The 16436-nt window shown below is 51.7% G+C and overlaps 2 protein-coding genes across 3 annotated transcripts; both read right to left on the bottom strand.

The window, feature by feature from the left end:
- Positions 1-462: 462 nt before the first annotated feature.
- On the bottom strand, positions 463-10220 carry ENO2 (enolase 2 (gamma, neuronal)). 2 transcript variants are annotated; one of them, XM_010086549.1, is made up of 12 exons: positions 10039-10220; positions 6907-6998; positions 5848-5943; positions 5521-5579; positions 4427-4496; positions 4112-4245; positions 3229-3451; positions 2583-2780; positions 2253-2454; positions 1934-2042; positions 1738-1796; positions 463-1402 (listed from the first exon to the last, which is right to left on the bottom strand). In XM_010086549.1, exons 2-12 carry the CDS (start codon positions 6989-6991, stop codon positions 1333-1335), a joined length of 1305 nt encoding a protein of 434 aa, XP_010084851.1. In that variant the 5' UTR covers positions 6992-6998; positions 10039-10220; the 3' UTR covers positions 463-1332. The 2 variants fall into 2 exon arrangements, with proteins under 2 accessions (XP_010084851.1, XP_010084852.1); XM_010086550.1 differs by lacking the exons at positions 4427-4496; positions 5521-5579; positions 10039-10220 and having other exon boundaries at positions 944-1402; positions 6907-6991.
- Positions 10221-10681: 461 nt separating this feature from the next.
- On the bottom strand, positions 10682-16369 carry LRRC23 (leucine rich repeat containing 23; the record flags this gene model as incomplete). The annotated part of the gene is made up of 6 exons (XM_010086551.1): positions 10682-10720; positions 11005-11227; positions 11825-11961; positions 14922-15052; positions 15149-15402; positions 16257-16369. Coding segments are annotated over 6 exons (897 nt in total), but the record flags the coding sequence as incomplete, so codon positions are not given.
- Between the last annotated feature and the right edge of the window lie 67 nt (positions 16370-16436).

Below are 16436 nucleotides of genomic sequence, written 5' to 3'. Positions count from 1 at the left end.
AGCTGAGAAAGACTGACATCCTACCTTCCCCTCCATTCACTGCTCTGCAAGCTCCTTTTTGGGGAGGAGGATCAGCTTTTTCTCTCCCAAAAACTTGCCATTCCAGTAATGGTAACATCACTTGAGTCCAGAGGGCAGCTGGCCTGTGGCCCACCCTGAGGTCTTTAGATCAGTGGAGGGCATGATTAAAATCCCTGCACAGTAGTTCTTCACATGACATAGTTTGGTGGAGAGGGTGGGGGCACCCTCTGTGTTCCCCATCTGGGCAGCTGACAGAGCAGTCTGGCTGTGGGACAAGGCTGTGAAAGAAAGTGGGGGTACTTGGGCCTTTTTTTCTCTTGCTAGTCACCTCTGCTTATTTTGGTTACCTTTCTGCGTGAGTCTCTCCTGTTTTGATGGTAAAATGTCCCCAGTTCGCAAACACTGGAGTGTAGAGAGAAACATCAGGCCAAGCCAGGCAACTCAGGTGTGAAATACATTTTAATTGAGTTTAGGGATCTTTAGTTTGTTGCACAGCTGAGCATGGGCTGTCCAGAAGGTGAAGCAGACATTATGGGTGGGGGAGAGGGTGAAAAAGTGCAAGAGGGAAGGGAACAGAGAGAAAAAGGTAACGAGAAGCAAATGAAAGCATGGGTTTGTTTACGGATGTGTTTTAATATATCACCCCACAGTACTATGTGCTGACCTGGAGACTGACAGCACACACACGCACACCCAGTGAGGGACAGCAGCGTAGTTCAATGCTAAGCTGCTGGCACGCACAGCTCAACACAGCACAGCACTCGGGGTGGAAGGAGGGGACACTTGGGTCCCACCAGGTCTTAGTGCAAACACATGCCTGGGGCACAAGAACGCCATAGGCCAATACACGTACACCTACACGCATGCACAATGAGAGTGAGCCATTGGTGACGCTCATTCAAACACAGCTACAGGTGCAACATGTGTCCAAACACACCAGCTGACATACATATATGTTCATTGCACATGCTTTGGTGTACAAGGGAAGCACACCTGGCAGCATGCTCCTGTAGTCTAACACGTGAACAGAGTGGCTCAGACATGGCCCTGCACAAAGAACAAAAGACACACAACGCCTAGATCCAGAAATGCTTATGATCCCAAAGCAAGGGACAGGGTGTAGGCCTCTCTCTCATCCTTCAGTTGGGTGCATCTATCTGGGGACACCTGAACTTGAGGGGGTTTGAGGTGAGAGGGAACTGGGTGGCAGAGGGAGGGGAAGAGCAAAACAGGAGCAGTGGAGGGAAGCGGATGTCAGAGTCTGTGAGGTGAGAAAAGAGCAGAAGGGTGGCTGTGCCTTAGGGATGATGTTCAAAGAACACTTGGGTTGCGAAAGTTGTGTCCAGCAAAACGTGCTTCATCACCAAGCTCTTCCTCAATCCTGCAGAAGAAAGAGAGACGTCAGGCTCTTACTGTGAAGAAGCATCAGAGGCACCAGGGTGCCAGAGGGGCAGCGTATTGACTGGGAAGCTGACATGGGCAGGAGGAGATCATCTCCTGCCAGCTGCTGTGCCTGTGGGGCTGCACCCTCACACCAAGGAGGAGGGAAGGAGTCTGCTCCAGAGATCTCCGAAGGATCCTACTGTCATCTCTGCATCATGTCTTCATAACATTTCCCCCACAAGCCCCATCTACCCTTGGGCTTTCAGCTTCCCCCACCCCAGTTAGTCACTTTCCCATTCCCTCTTCTGTGCTCCTGTCTCTGGAGCCCATTACCTCATGAGCTGGTTGTATTTAGCCAGGCGTTCAGACCTGCAGGGAGCACCCGTCTTTATCTGTAAAGCATTCCCCAAAACAAACACTGTAAGACACTGTTAAGACATGTACCAGTTTCCCATGGCAGGGCAGGGGATTCTGTCTTCACACACCTTTGCTTTCCTCCAGGCCTGTGCATGGCCTGGGTCTCACCTACCTGCCCAGTGCACAGTCCTACAACCAGATCAGCAATGAAGGTGTCTTCAGTTTCCCCAGATCGGTGGCTCACCATCACACCCCAGCCGTTCTCCTGGGCCAACTTGCAGCTGCAAGGAAAGACAAAAGCAAGTCAGTAACTCCCACTCCTATAACCACCACCTGCACAGGGGCAGATCCAGGCGCCCTCTCCTCCCACCCTCAGCATCCTATGCTCCGGTAGAAACAAAAGTCTGTTCATCCAGTGGATAGTGTGACACCCTGCTGTCGTTCATCACCAACCCTTTTGCAGGACAGAAGGGGCAGCACACTTGACTCACGCTTGGATGGCCTCTGTGACAGATCCAATCTGGTTGACTTTGAGCAGGAGGCAGTTGCAGGCCTTCTCTTCAACAGCCTGCTCGATGCGCTTGGGGTTTGTCACTGTCAGGTCATCTCCCACTATCTGAATCCCCACATTGGCTGTGAACTTGGACCAGGCCTCCCAGTCATCTTGGTCAAAGGGATCCTCGATGGAGACCACTGAAGGGACAATAAAAGAGTCATGAGTCAAAGCTGCCTCCCTTCCCACTCCAAAAACACAGAGGGGATGCGCCTGTTAAGTATGCAACACCAGTGCTGATTCGCTACTGCCAAGCACAGCAGCTCACCTGGATAATCACGTACAAAGCTTTGGTATAGGTCGCCCAGCTCATCTGCAGAAATGTAGCGGCTTGGGTCATCTGGGGACTTGAAGTCCAGGTCATATTTGCCATCACGGTAGAACTCGGAGGCTGCCACATCCATCCCAATGACAATCTTGTCTGTGTAGCCTGCCTTGTCAATAGCTTCCTTGAGGAGCTCTAGAGCTGTAAGGAGGAAAGTTGCAGTCAGGATAGTCAGCCTGTGCAGAGAGCTCTGACTTTCAATGGGAACCTTCCCTGGGAGGGTCCTGAATGCCACTGAGAGTATAACAGTGTGATGGGAGAGGTAGAAGGGAGCTCAGAGTTCAACAGAAACATGCCAAGTTGCTGGGGAGGCCATGTCCAAAGAGACGAGGAAGAATTAAAATATCCCACAGCACAGTGACAAGTTGGGGGAAGGCCTTGGAAAAGTCTGTGCACATGTGAAGGATTTATACAGAGAGGCTGTGACAGATCAAGGCCACCTCAAGGAGAAAGAGCTTAGAAACCATTCCCTAACACAGAAGGTCAATGACACTGAGGCATCATATTTTGAACAAACCTTTGGGGAATGCTGTGAGCTGGAAGCCACAGCATTGCAGGCAGGGTTACCCCGTCTCTGCAGAGCTCTCACCTTCACTATTTTCCAGGATGTTGGGAGCAAAGCCTCCCTCATCACCCACATTGGTAGCATCTTTGCCATACTTCTCCTTGATGACACTCTTGAGGTTGTGATAGACTTCAGCCCCGATACGCATGGCATCACGGAAGCTTTCAGCTCCCACAGGCAGGATCATGAACTCCTGCATGGCCAGTTTGTTGCCTGCGTGGGAACCTCCATTGATTACATTGAAAGCCTGGAAAAGTCCATGAGAATCAGAGTTGAAGGAACTGGTCTTGGCACCACCTAGAGGAGGTTCTTAGATGAGTCGCTGTGTCCGTCCATGCCACATCCCACAGGGTAGCATAACACATCAGCTCCAGTGCATCAGACCAAAGGCACTGCCCAGGGTCTTCCTCCCAACAGTGTCTCAAAGCAAATAGTTGGAGAGGACTTTCCTACCTGTTTCCCTCTCAGAGATCTCCCGAGCTATATGTGTTTTTTGTCAGCAATGCTACATCAATCTCTCTTCAAGAACCTTTCTCCTTGACCCTGAGAAAATTTTAGCATCCACAACACACTTTGTGAAGAAGTTTCACTGGGCAGCTACCCGTGGTGTGAAGACCCATATGTCCTTGTTTTGAACTGTGCCCCAGAGCATTCACATGATGCACTCTGTTTTTTGTGCTAAGAGTGAGATCCTCAGTCAACCCCCACCACAGCCTCTGCTATATCCTCCTCACTTTTCCATATCGAAACCTGACAAATCTCAGGCCTTGGTTTGCTTCCTTGACTTGTGCAGTGCACTCAGATGATGTTTCAGTGTGAAATCCCTTCCTTTTCTACCTCCCAACACACCCTTTGAACATTCTTTTGGAGTTTCTGAAGGTGGATATCAAGGCTGGAGGAGTCTTACTGGCACAGGAAGGATGAGATCAGAGTTGCCAGCCAGGTCAGCAATGTGCCGGTACAGGGGGACATCCTTCTCTGCAGCTCCTGCCTTGCACACAGCTAGCGAAACTCCCAGGATAGCATTGGCACCAAACTTGGCTGTGGGCAAAACCAAGGAGGAGTTAGGTTTCGCAGGCAGCAACCTCCTGCCCAGCAGGTGCTCTCGGCAGCCCAGCGTTGGGCTCACCACAGCTCCGACAGTGCCCCCGGCTCCAGCCCTGCAGCCTCCCATGCTCTGTACTTCCCAGGCAAAAAAAAAAAAAAAAGAGGAATTAATTACATTTGTTCTCTGTGCCGTCCATCTCAAGCATCAGATTGTCTATCTTCTCTTGATCCACAACAGAGAGGCCCTGCAAGAAAGAAACATCTCCTGAGAAGGGGAGGCTGAGAACAGCTGTTGGCTCTGGTGTGCGAGAAACGAGGCATTGATGGAGAAGCTGGGGGTACAGGAACCTTTTTAGCTTGTGGGGAACATATACACACAAAGCTCTGGAAATTAGTGCCTTAGTATATAGTCAAGTTAGGTAACCATGATGATGTTGCTGCAGCGCAGTGTAGATGTACCTACGCTGGAAATGGGATCAGCTGCAGCCCAGGCAAGGCCACCCATTGCTGGAGACACAAGACTCCCTTGGGGATTTACACAGCCTTTTGGCAGCTTCCAGGGAGCTTTGTGGTGCCGTGGCCACACAGAAGCTAAGCAGAAAAACAGGACATGCTCAACCCCAAGCAAGCGAATGTAGGCTGGATGGAGCCGTCCTTGGGAGCAAGGTGTAGAGAAGGATTAGGCCCAACACAGGCAGCCCTCCACCAGGCTGGGTGTTTTTCAGAGGTGGAGAGAGCTGGGCTCTCAGCCAGACCCCTCCCTGGGCTGCATGAGGCATAACATGTGGCTTCACCTCAGCTCTCCTCAGAGCAGGCTCCAGGTCTTCAGCTGTAAACAGCTTGCAGATGTGACACCACCGCTTCACAAGGCTGTGCCGGGGGGCTGCCAGACCTTGGGCGGTGTGGTCATTGTTCATCACACCATGAGTGCTGGGTGGGATGAACAGGTGTGAGGCCACAGATGTGTGGATGAGGTTGAGGAAGAGCACATCTGACAGAGGGAGAGAGCTCTACAGGGAGCATTGAGGGGACCAGTTAGGTGGTTAAGATGCTGCGGTGGACCGGGTAGTGTTAAATCCTTTCCGCACAGAGAAAAGGTTGCTGTGGACACAGACAGGTGTGGAGGGCAGGAGAGGTGTGCCCAGGTTCACAGAGAGCATCGCTATGTCTGTTAACCCAGTGAGATGAAGAGAGGCAGAAACAGAGATCGGGGTACAGAGATGGACCAGAGGAATTGCTGGACAAGGGAGAACAAAGAGAAATCCTTACAGAGCCCACGAGAGCTGGGGCGACAGTGCTGTTGATATGATCCACGGCCTGCAGAACCCCTAAAGAAGGGAAGAGACAGAGAAAGAGAGAGATAGAAAGGGGGTGAGGCAAAGAGGAGAGTGGAAGGAGGGAGGGAGAGGACTGCTAGAGAGACTGAGAGAAGGAGACAGCAAGGGAAGATTGAGGCCTTATCTTTCGCTGCCTCTGTGGTCTCCCTGAGGGCAGTGGGTCACATCCACATCACGCCAGTGGATGACAGGTACCCTCTGGTAGAGCCCCACACACAGGCAGCCCTGGGGATGGAGTATGGAGGAGGCATCTCCCCACCTTTGCCAAGGAAACGTGACTTGTCATTGTCTCGCAGCTCCAGAGCTTCATAGATACCAGTGGATGCGCCGCTGGGAACCGCTGCTCGAAACATGCCTGGGAAACAGAGAAACATGTGTGAGCCCAGCAGAGGGTGAAAAGGAGGGAAACCCTTCATGCACCTGCTTCTGTCCCGCTTTCAAGGGAAAGGATGTGGCAACCACCTGTACAAATGGATGGCCCCACTAGCTGGCTGCTTATGACTGGTCTTCTCAGAGGTGCAGCACCTCTTGGAGGTAGAGCACCAGGGTGGCAGAAATAAATACACCTAGGGCTTCCAGAGTGGAGAGCCTGGATCTCAGGAACTCAGAGATCCACACTGATCCCAGAACTACAGGTGATGAATGAAAGTCTGGCTTCTCAGCCCTCCTCCTGGTTCCAGAGGCAGCCTCATCCACAGCCGCCAGAGGCTTCCTCCTCCTCAGACTGAGGATGGGTTTCTGCCTTGGTGAAAAGGGAAGAGACTGGTTGGATGCCTCCTCTGGCCCCTCACTGCTCCTCACCCCTCAGCCCACCTAGCTTTAGGCCCAGCACAGATGCAGCTCTTCCAGCTGAGACACGTGCATGTACATGCCTGCACAGAGGTCTCAGGGACAAACCTTTCCACCACCTCATGAGCATGGCCATGGATGTGCTTCCAAATTTGTACTGTGTCCCAGGAGTAAAAGTGCAGCTGCAGGAGGGCATGGTGGGGAAAGGACAAGAACATAAATATATTTATGCTAACTAAATTTTCTGTCCTTGCTACTAGCAGGAACACACAGCTCAAGTCAAATACATGGCAGACAACTATCTCCTTGTGACTTTTCTGGCACATGTGTGGAGTTGCTGAGCTCATGCACAAGTGAGACACAAGCAGAGTTTGGTCTCTGCCTCCTCCCCTGGCTTGCTGTCTGCCAGGGGTTCACTGGAAAAGACCTTCCGTGCTCTCAGCAGCGTGTGACAGGCTGCCATGCGGCACCAGCTCTGGCAGGGTGAGCAGGACTTCTTCCCCTCCATCTCTTGTCCTCACCCGCATACCTTTCTGTGTATACAGGTCCACCTCAACAGTGGGATTCCCACGGGAGTCCAGGATCTCGCGGGCGTGGATCCTCTCGACTGCCATGGTGAGTCTGTGGAGAGGAGAGGACAGGGCAGAACATACTCAGCTCTGAGAGGCTTCGGATGTGGTGTTCACCCTTCTAATGTCTAGACAAGACACTGAGGGGAGCTCAAGGAAGAGTGACCTTAGGAGCTGGAGATAAAACTGTTGGCTCGAGGAAATTTAGAAATTGCTATTAAAACCCAGATTATGGGCATCTACCCACATTTTGTCTAGGAACTGGTTATCTATTTGAATTTATTCTGTCCTTTTCCTGCAGGTAACAAACTGGGAGCTCTTGAGCCACAGCTGAGCACTGCCCCTTCTCAGAGCTCCTCATATGAGCCTGGCTGGCGGAGACAGGGAGGGTGCCACAGCATCCACGGCCAGCGGAGAGAGAGGGATCAGCTGGAACGGACAGGAGATGCCCCCAGCGCCAAGGTCAGGGTGACAGCTCCCAGTGTCTCCCTCCCCCTTGCCGGGGGAGAGGACGGTCCCTACCAGGGCCAGGCAGCAAGTGGCCACTGCATCCATGCGTGGTGGGCAGGGAGCCAGCCAGGCAGGACAGCTGCTGGGGCAGAGCTGGGCAGGGCGTGCGGTGTGGCTGGCCAGTGGAGGACCCTCAGGCCCTCTCCAGCCCGTGGCTGGGGGAGCTGCCCCAGCCCAGCTCCCACAGGCCCCCAGCCACATCCGCCTGGCCGAGCACCCGGCTCAGCCTTCCTGTCTGCCCAGTGAGGCACTGGGTCAGGCTGTGCTGAGACAATGGAAGCACAGAGGAGGGCAGCAGCCTGGGGAACCATCTTGCAGAAGACTGCAGTGCCTCCAACATGGGAGAAAGGGCTCTGAATGGAGGAGGGATCTGGCCCTGCCCGAACACAGGGGCTGGGCCCAGCTCCCAACGTGGGGAAGTGGATGAGACTGGGAGGTGTCTCTGTCAGATGAGGAAGGATGAGGAAACCTGGTGGTTCGGATGAGCCTAGTTAAACCTGAAGTGGAAAACTGGCTCATGGATGAGGACAGCCATTTGAAAGAGCTTCTCTTGATTAAGTTTGCTCCCTGGGGGGTGCAAAATAACCTGCCCCCCCAACACCCCACCTTCTTACTCCCCTGGTTGTGGGGCCACGTGATGCCAGTGAGCCACATCCCCCCTGGAGAGGGACTAGCAGCAGCAAGGTGCACGTCACCCCCACATCCCCATCCCTGCCAGGTTTTCCTCCCCCAGCTCTCAGAGATGATTCACTCAACTCTGAGCAGAGCCAGACCCACGCAAAGCTCAGCACAGAGACCAGGCCAGGGTAAGCACGGGGAAGCAGGTGTTTTCCCCAGCCAGAATCATGCCATATGAGCCTCTGGCAGGGGTATGGCCAGCACAGGGTCTCAGCACAGGGTGGGGGGGTGCGTGGTGGGGGGTGCTGCAAATAGCACATCACAGCACTGAGTGGAACTAAGAAGCAGGCTGAGGGAAGCTGGAGTCTGCTCTCGACCCCGTTGCCTGGGGTGGCTGGAAATCACACAGCCATGAGAAAATCGTGCAGCTCTGAGGTTTAAGCAAGAGCTTCCTCCCATATTGGGGAGTTTCAGACAGCAACACTAGGGCTCTCTGGAGCCTGCACAGAGTCCTCCACCATGTCCATCTGGGCTGGGATCCCCTATCAGCCGCTTTGGCAGCGCTCCTCACACCATCTGGCACACGCCGTGGGAACTTCCTCCTGAGCTGTGCCCATGCAGCTGCGAGCTTCCTTTGCAGCAGTGCCCTGGCCATGCCCCAACAGCCTCCATGGGGGGAGAGGAACAGTACCCCGTTAAAGTGATCTTTGTCAGCAAGACCCGTGCCAGATGGTGACATCCCGCTGCCCACATCCACTTGCCCTTGTTGGGGCCAGGAAGCCAAATGACAAGCCTAAATCCAGCCTTGCCTGCCCCTCCCCATCACTCACTTGCTCTCTTCTCCCCTCTAGTTCTTTACACCCTTTTCTCCACTTGTGTTGCTTCCTGTGTCCTCCTGTGTTTACCCTCCTTTGAACAGTGCGTAGAACAACCCTGAAATCCCTGGCATCAGCTGCACTGTCCTGAAAGGAGGTCAGAGGCGGATAAGCCAGGATAAGGGATTGGGACAGAGCTATAGCCAGGAGGCTGTAGACCACAGTGAGGAGGAGAGAGGAGACAGGCTGGAGACTGGGCAGCCTCCCTTGAACGCAGCCTCCCTTGAACAGGGGCCAGCCAGGGCACCCCAGGAGACTGGCACTGCTGCAGTACCTTCCTGCGGGCACTGCTTCCTGGCACTGCATGTTGCCAGGGCATCATCTCACTGGAGCTCGCGCTGCAACAATTCCCCCTCCCCACCAGGCAGGCTAACATTGCGAAGACCTTTCCCCCAAGCCACTGCCACCAGTCCCGTGTGCTGGTGCATTTCCCCCGGGGCTGGGCACTGCTCCCAGGAAGCCCGCACTGCTGCAGTGTGCTGATGCAGCTGCTGCTTGCTTGACTGTCACTTCCTCTCCCTGCTGCTCCCCCTCCTCCTGCGTGGTGTGGGGCTGTGCAGATAAGAAAACATCCCCTCTCCTCCATCCCCCTCCCTGGGAACTGTCTGAGTGCCTGTGTTTATGTCAGCACCTTGGGAGACTGGGAGGATGGTCTGCTCTGAGGCTGGGTCCTTTCCCTAGCAGTGCCCAAACTGAGCTTTGCCTCTTCCCCACTACCACCCCCCCTCCCCCAGGTAAAGCTCCACCCCGCAGCACCTCCCGGCAATGCCCTTGGGAGCACGACCTATCCTTGTTGGTTGCCCCCCTCTTGCAATTCCTAAGGTTCACATCTGAAATGGTGCTTGCCGGGGGTAGGGAAGGAGGGAGTACCTGAAATTAAAATATGAAAGAAAAGTGAGAAGGGTGGGGGTGAGGAGAAGCAGTGGGAAGAGTAAGGGAAGGAAGTAAGGGGAGTTTAGTTGTTAATGCCGCTCACCGTGGTCCCTCTCTGCAGGGACCCCAACGTACGTGTGGGGTTTGGAGGGCACAGGGTGGGGAGCAGAAACATGCATGTGGTGAGGGTGGTGCTGGCCGTGGGGAAACACTTACCTTCCTAGGGCAGGGGTGAACGAGAGATTGAGAAAGTGCTGGTAGAAATGAGAGAGAGGACGAAGCTGAGGAGGGATGCAGGACCTCAAGGGGAGATGATGTGTCCTCTAAGCCAACGGTGGCAGCAGCAGCAGGATGGAGACGCCCCTGATAGGGCCAGGACAGCAGCATGTGACCCAGAGCTGCGATGAGTCAGGATTTAGCAAAGCTTTGCAAACAGCACGTAGAGGATGGAGAGAGAGAGAGAGAGAGAGAAGATAGACATAGACAGACAAGGGCTGAGAGAGCCAGGGAATAGGAGTGGGTTGCAGGATAAACAATTCCAGTCACTCCAGGCTCATTAATTATTTTTATTCAAATCAGAAAATCTTGTAGGATTTTTGGGAGCTATAAATCAAACCACAGAACCTGTAACCCTCCCCCTTTTCCCTCTTGGGTCTACTGAGAATAGAGCATATGAGTGCAGTACCTGCAAAAACACTGCAGTACCTCAGAGCAGCTTCCAGGACCACGGTGGGTAGTCCTCCTCTTTTCTCCAGGGGCAAAATGAGGTGAATTTTCACCTCACTCTCCCAGCTGCACATGTCGGGGAAGGCATTTCCAGATCTTGACTAGCTCTGGGAACAGGTGTTAAAACCAGGGGTCACTCATTCACATCACCCTGGAGAGATCCTTCCATTTCCTGAAGAAGGAAAGAGGGAAAAGTTAAATGGCTCCATGCCAGACTTCTCCACTTTCACCACTCACTTCTGCTTGTGTGGTTGTGAATGGCAATAGGCTTGCGATGCTGGCCACCACAACCAGGCTGCAAAGCCCAGTCTCTGTTTCAGGCTTCTCTGCCCTTGAGGCGGACCTCCCTCAGCCTTTTCCTCACTGTAATCTAGAGGAGGAGAGTCTTGATCAGCATGTTTGACCCTCTCCCTTTCCCTTCACTTCTTTCTCCCCCCCCTGCCATTCTGTTCTCACCTTGTCTTCTTCCTGCCTTTTCTGACGGATTTTGTTTGCCTCTGCCCGTTCATCTTGCTCAAATAATTCCTTGTCAAGGCGCTGCAGGTGTGGCAGCAGGACCAGGACCTCCAGCCGGTAATTGGGTTCGTCAGAGCATGGATTGTCCAAAAGCACCAGTGTCTGCAGCATGGGGAGGACCTGCAGTTTTGCCACCTCCTGAAGGCTTCTGATCCCATTGTTCCTGAAGAAGAGGAAGCACAGAGAGCAGGGGAAAAAGACACATGCAAGTAGTGAGATCCCTTTGGAACAGTAAGCTGACAAGACAGACAAAGCAAAACTTAGCAACACAATAGACCTTAGTCCACAGACTTGTGATGCTGAGTTCCAGATCTGTCTGCAGCTCCCCAGACTGAGGGACAAAAAGGACATCTCTAGATTTCTCTGTGCTCCAACAGTCCATTGAATTGTCTGATATCTCCATGACACTGTATGGCAAATGCCGAGAAGCAAAGGGCGCTTGCAGTCATATCCAGGACACAGAAAACACACGCAGAGGGATCCAAAGGAGTTATGGCAAGGAATAAAAAGTATGAGGTGGGGTGTGAGAGTGACTGGAGAGGCAGATCTTTTCTGAGAAGCCCAGGAAAGGCCTTGGCTGTTATACTCCTAGACAGCTGAGTGCTGAACACCAACTAGTCCTTAACTATGGATGGTAAAGATCACCCCATCCCCATCAGGTCTTCAACTTCCAAAGAAAACAGAAAATCCTAAAGATCTAAATGGGAGTACAGCCTGATGAAGGAGTCTCTGGTTCCAACACAGAGCAGGGAGGACCCACCGTAGATTGAGGTACTGCAGGCACTTCATGCTGCTACAGAATCCATCCAGGGTCTCAAGCTGGTTGTCGCGCAGGTGCAGAGTTGTCAGCTGCCCTAGCCCCTCAAGGCCTTCAAGGCTCCAAATGGCATTCTGGGCCTGAGCACCAGGGAGGCAGGAAGAGAGAAGGAAAAAGGGGACACACAGGAGAAGGAACAGCAATTATTTTTGGCTTTTAAAGCTCTTTCTACCCTTCAGACTCCCTGCCACTCATAACACAGCCTTCTCTGAAGCTAGATCAGGTTGCTTAGGGTCTTGTCCAGATGGGTTCTAAATATCCAGATTCAAGGACCAAAAGTTTGCTGGAAAATTGTCTCCTGTAGCATCACTTGGTGACTGAGACAAAACCACCCCATATGAATACTTTACTGCCAGCACAGCACCCTCTTCCATGGCACTGCCAAACCTGGGTCCCTAAGGCCTCAGAGAGCAACAGCATGGGGGGAAAAACACAGACCTGAGCCTGAAACATGTGTATTTAAAGGATGAAAAACCAGTCCCTCTCAATCACACAGTCCATGTAGTCCAGATCTTCCAGTGTCAGCTGCTTCTCTTGTGGGGAGAATCTACTACCAAGAAGTCTCCTCTTCTACTCATCTAGGAGCAGAAGCAGGCTACGTGTTCCTGAAAGAGGTTGGAGGGGGATGGGGGTTGTTGGTTTGTTTAATTTTAAGCTGTTTGTTTGTTTAATTAAGCTTTAATATTTAAGAAATATGAAGTTCTGAATTTCAGCAGTAGCTTCACAGCACGATTTCTGGTGGAAAAGACCACTAGAGGCCTCCTGCCCAAGCCCAGGCTCACCGCAGTCCTAGCACCGATGCCAGGTGGACTGCTCACTGCCTTGCACAGCCATGTTTGGAACATCCCTGGCAACTACAACCTCCTCACCACGTTCTCCAACCTGGAGATGCGTGGGGCTTCCCTTGCGATTGTGCCTCAGGGCTGCAGTATCTAAGGATGCAGATACCTGCATGGGAAACGGGGAGAGAGGTGCTGTTGTGCTCTTGGTTCCTTGTTGGTAGCCAGGCAGTGACATGGGCAATGCCTGAGAATAATGAAACGGGCACAGGCTGAACTGGTGGGATAAGAGAAAAGTTTAGGACTGGGTCATTCAGGAAAAGGACATTTTGTAGAAAAAGAAGACTCTAATGGAAACTGGACAAGGAAAAGTTTGGATTGGCTGGGCCAAGTAAAGAGGGTAACACAAGGACAAAAAGAGGAAAGTCGGAGATGTAGCGAAGATTGTATGAGCAGATTTACCAGCCAGGAAGGATTAGTAAATTGTACCTGAGGGGAAATCAGGACCTGGTTTGGGAAATAGGGTGGGGAGCTCACAGACCACTGGTCTGTAAATTTAGTAGTAACATTCCATCACTCTCATTTTCTTCATTACTTCAGAGTGAATAATTTTAACATCTCTGGCCCTGCAAGCACTAACAGGACAAATGCAGAACAGATTTTTTCTTTTTTTTTTTTTTTCTTCCCTCCCTAAATCAAAGAATATTCCATATGACTCATTTAATTAAATGCTCACAACATCACCTTACCTTAGATACCAGTTCTTCACATAGATGTGATGCCACCATTTCTTACAGAAAGCTACTATAATATGTTCCTCATGATTCTCTCTCCCCTTCCTGCATAACTGACCTTGCTCTAGCTAGCCTTTGTCATCGCTGCTGCACAAGGACCAGGAACCAACACAGCATTACTGACAGCAGTGATCCTCAAACTGGTACAAGTGCCACATGGTACACAGCTAGCTTGTAGTCTTCCTGCTAGTAGGTATAACTTTTTAAATGCTAAATTTAATCTGCAACTATGTCATTAACCAAATTTGGTTCAGGTCCTTTAAACTGAACCCTTTGTATTGAACTTTATCCTTGAGGCATCAGCCTTATCCACCCATGGTTCAAGTAATACCAAAATCTTTGTACAGAAAGCAAAGCAAAATGATTTAGTGAGCAGGCGGGCATGGGAGACAAATTTAACCCCAAAAGATTCCTGAGAAATGAGTCAGTTGTTCTAGTTTTAATAATCACATCTTGCAATTTGCCTTCTTCATATGTACAGCTCAGAAATTCCTCAGTCATGCTGGGAACCTTCTTTAAATATAGGTGCAGTGTTTGCTTCCCTCAAGTCATTCACCAAAATGACTGGTTTTACTTGAAATTCAGTACTATATCTAGTGACTTATACACTTCATCCCTTCTTCCAGCACCTCTAACCCTAAAATCTCAGTTTTCCACCAGAAAATGGCAGACAATCTCAGCAAGCGATCTCCTCAATGTTTTCTGCCAGGGAGTCTTGATGAAAAGACCTGATATAGCTTTTCAAAACCTTTATAATCTTTAATTGCTTTTTAAGAGGTAGAGACTCAGGACACCTATCCAGTCTTTGCAAGCTGTAGCACTGTGCGATGCATGGGACTAAGCCATACATACTTTATTCACTTGTGTCTCTAGTAGATGTTCATGTTCCCAGAAGCAATTGTTTACGGTATTAGGAAATTGCTTCTCCTATCTTAGTTTCACTGCGATGTTTAATCAGTTTCTTTTTTGGAATCATGTAGTTGTGCTGGCTTTAAACCAGTATTTGATTAGGCCCATCAGAGATGAGAAAGAGGCATCACCTCCTTCTGTCACCCAGAGCAAACCTGTTCCCCACTGACCTCTGGAGGTCCCGGGACACACAGAATGCAGACTTGCCTAACAGTGCCAGAAGAGAATACTGCTCTCCCGTAGGAGGCTGGAAGGGAAGAATCCGACACACTGACCATTACCAAGTCCTCTGCTCTCTGCAGGGGAATTACTGATCAGTGGCTACTCCCTTTGCACTGTCTGGGCAGACAGCATAGAAGGAGGTACCCCAAATAAGTGATTTTGCCTCTTTAGCTTGCTGAAATGTGTTCCTCTTGGGCTGAGAAGATAGAACTGAACACAGCTAGCATGAAAATTATGCTACTTTGAAGGGGACAGCCTCCTCCCCTCCTCCACTGACTGGAGGTGCCAGGCTCTGCAGCTGCTCTGTCCCACTCCCATACCTGGCTGATCCCTTACCAGATAGAGGCTCTTGAGCTTGGGAAGATTGAGCCCTGCTGTGCTCTCTAGCATGTTTCCTTGCAGCTCCAGGATTTGCAGGCTGAACAATTGGCCATGACTCAGACCCAGTGCCCTCTGGATTTTATTTCCTGATTGCCAGAGGAGGAAGAAACAATGAGAGAGTTAATCCTACCCAAAGACAGTGTCCTATGTGCATAAGAATGAAAAGAGGTGGTCTGTATCACCTTTCAGGCTGAGGCTGGCTAAGCGGGGGTGAGTAATGCCCTCCATATCATTGATGCGGTTGTGAGCAAAGCTGACGATCTGGAGGTAGGGCAGCTCCTGCATCCAGGCACTGGTAAGCAGATTCCCATCCACCTTCAGCCAGAGCAGATGGGTTAGGCTGCTCAGTGGAGACAAATCTTGCAGCTTGTTCTCTGACAAATCCACATACCGCAGGTGAATGAAGCATTCGAGGAGGCTGATGTCTGTCAAGCCCCTGTGGGAGGATGTGAATAAAATCTCTCTCATATTTTCCCCTGCTACCAGCTTTCATTTTGCTCCTCTCCACTACTGGAGGGAGCACATCCTTCTCTCCCATTTCCCTGCTGTCCTAGGAAGGCTTGCTGGAGAGAAGGAGGAAAAAGGCAGGCAATAGGGACCAGCTGAATAGTCTGTAAACAGGAGAGTTGTAAATAGTCTGTTAAGATGGTACCTGCTTTACTGGCACAGGAGTACTTATTCCCATTGAACTGTACCTGTCAGGAGAGGGTAGAACCTGGGCAGAAACAAGGGTAGGTTTGGGATGTGGGTTTGTCAGACAGTAGTGGCAACATCAGGGACTGTGTGGAAGGACTTTGCTAGTGGGAAAAAGCTGGTTGAGATACTTATGAGGCTGCTGAGCCTTACTTACTTACAGAGCCTTACTGAGGCCTGTTAGTTAGGCTGTCCCCAGGCCATTACGACAATGTAGTTACAAGTGCATGCCTCAAAGATTAGCAGTTAACAGGAGAGATGCTTAACGGATATTTCTTGAAGTGACTTTGGGGAGGTCACCCTGTTCAGGTCCCCCCAGGAGACCACAGTTCAGAGGGATGGACAGGCTCCCCTCCATCTAGGGGGAATGCTGCTGTTTCCACTAGTGCATCTGGCTACCCCCAGCTCAGGGCTGAGGATGGACAAGTTATTCTGAGGGACAGACTGGAACCCAGACAATGGGCGGACATGGCCTGGAAACACTCCCGCCCCACACTGCTGGTCACCAGCGGCCTTGTGGCAGCACAGCTGCTCTGCGGCTCCATAGGCGGCCGGGGGGGAGCAGGCCTTCTCCCGGGGCAGGTGTTGCTCACTCACTTGTCTTTGGCTTCCAATTTGACGTAGGCGTGGGCCAGGCCATTGCCAGTCTTACAGAGGAGAGAAAGGCTCTCCCTCAGGACCTCCTCCGTTAGGGGACGCGGGGCCGGCACCTGGGGGAGAGGGAGAGAGCTCAGCGCCGGCGCCAGCCCGCTGCAACCGCGGTGCCGGACTCTCCCT

The sequence above is a fragment of the Pterocles gutturalis genome, unplaced genomic scaffold (assembly GCF_000699245.1).
Source record: "Pterocles gutturalis isolate BGI_N339 unplaced genomic scaffold, ASM69924v1 scaffold11101, whole genome shotgun sequence".
NCBI lineage: Eukaryota > Metazoa > Chordata > Aves > Pterocliformes > Pteroclidae > Pterocles > Pterocles gutturalis.
Note: the sequence above shows the minus strand (reverse complement) of the source record. Positions and strands in the feature narration are given on the sequence as shown.

Coding starts and splice junctions, on each gene's coding strand:
- ENO2 (XM_010086549.1), bottom strand. CDS start 6,991: ATGGCAGTCGAGAGGATCCACGCCCGCGAGATCCTGGACTCCCGTGGG. Junction 5,944..6,906: donor GGACCTGTATACACAGAAAG/GTATGCGGGTGA, acceptor TCTGTTTCCCAG/GCATGTTTCGAGCAGCGGTT. Junction 2,043..2,252: donor GTCACAGAGGCCATCCAAGC/GTGAGTCAAGTG, acceptor CTTTCCTTGCAG/CTGCAAGTTGGCCCAGGAGA.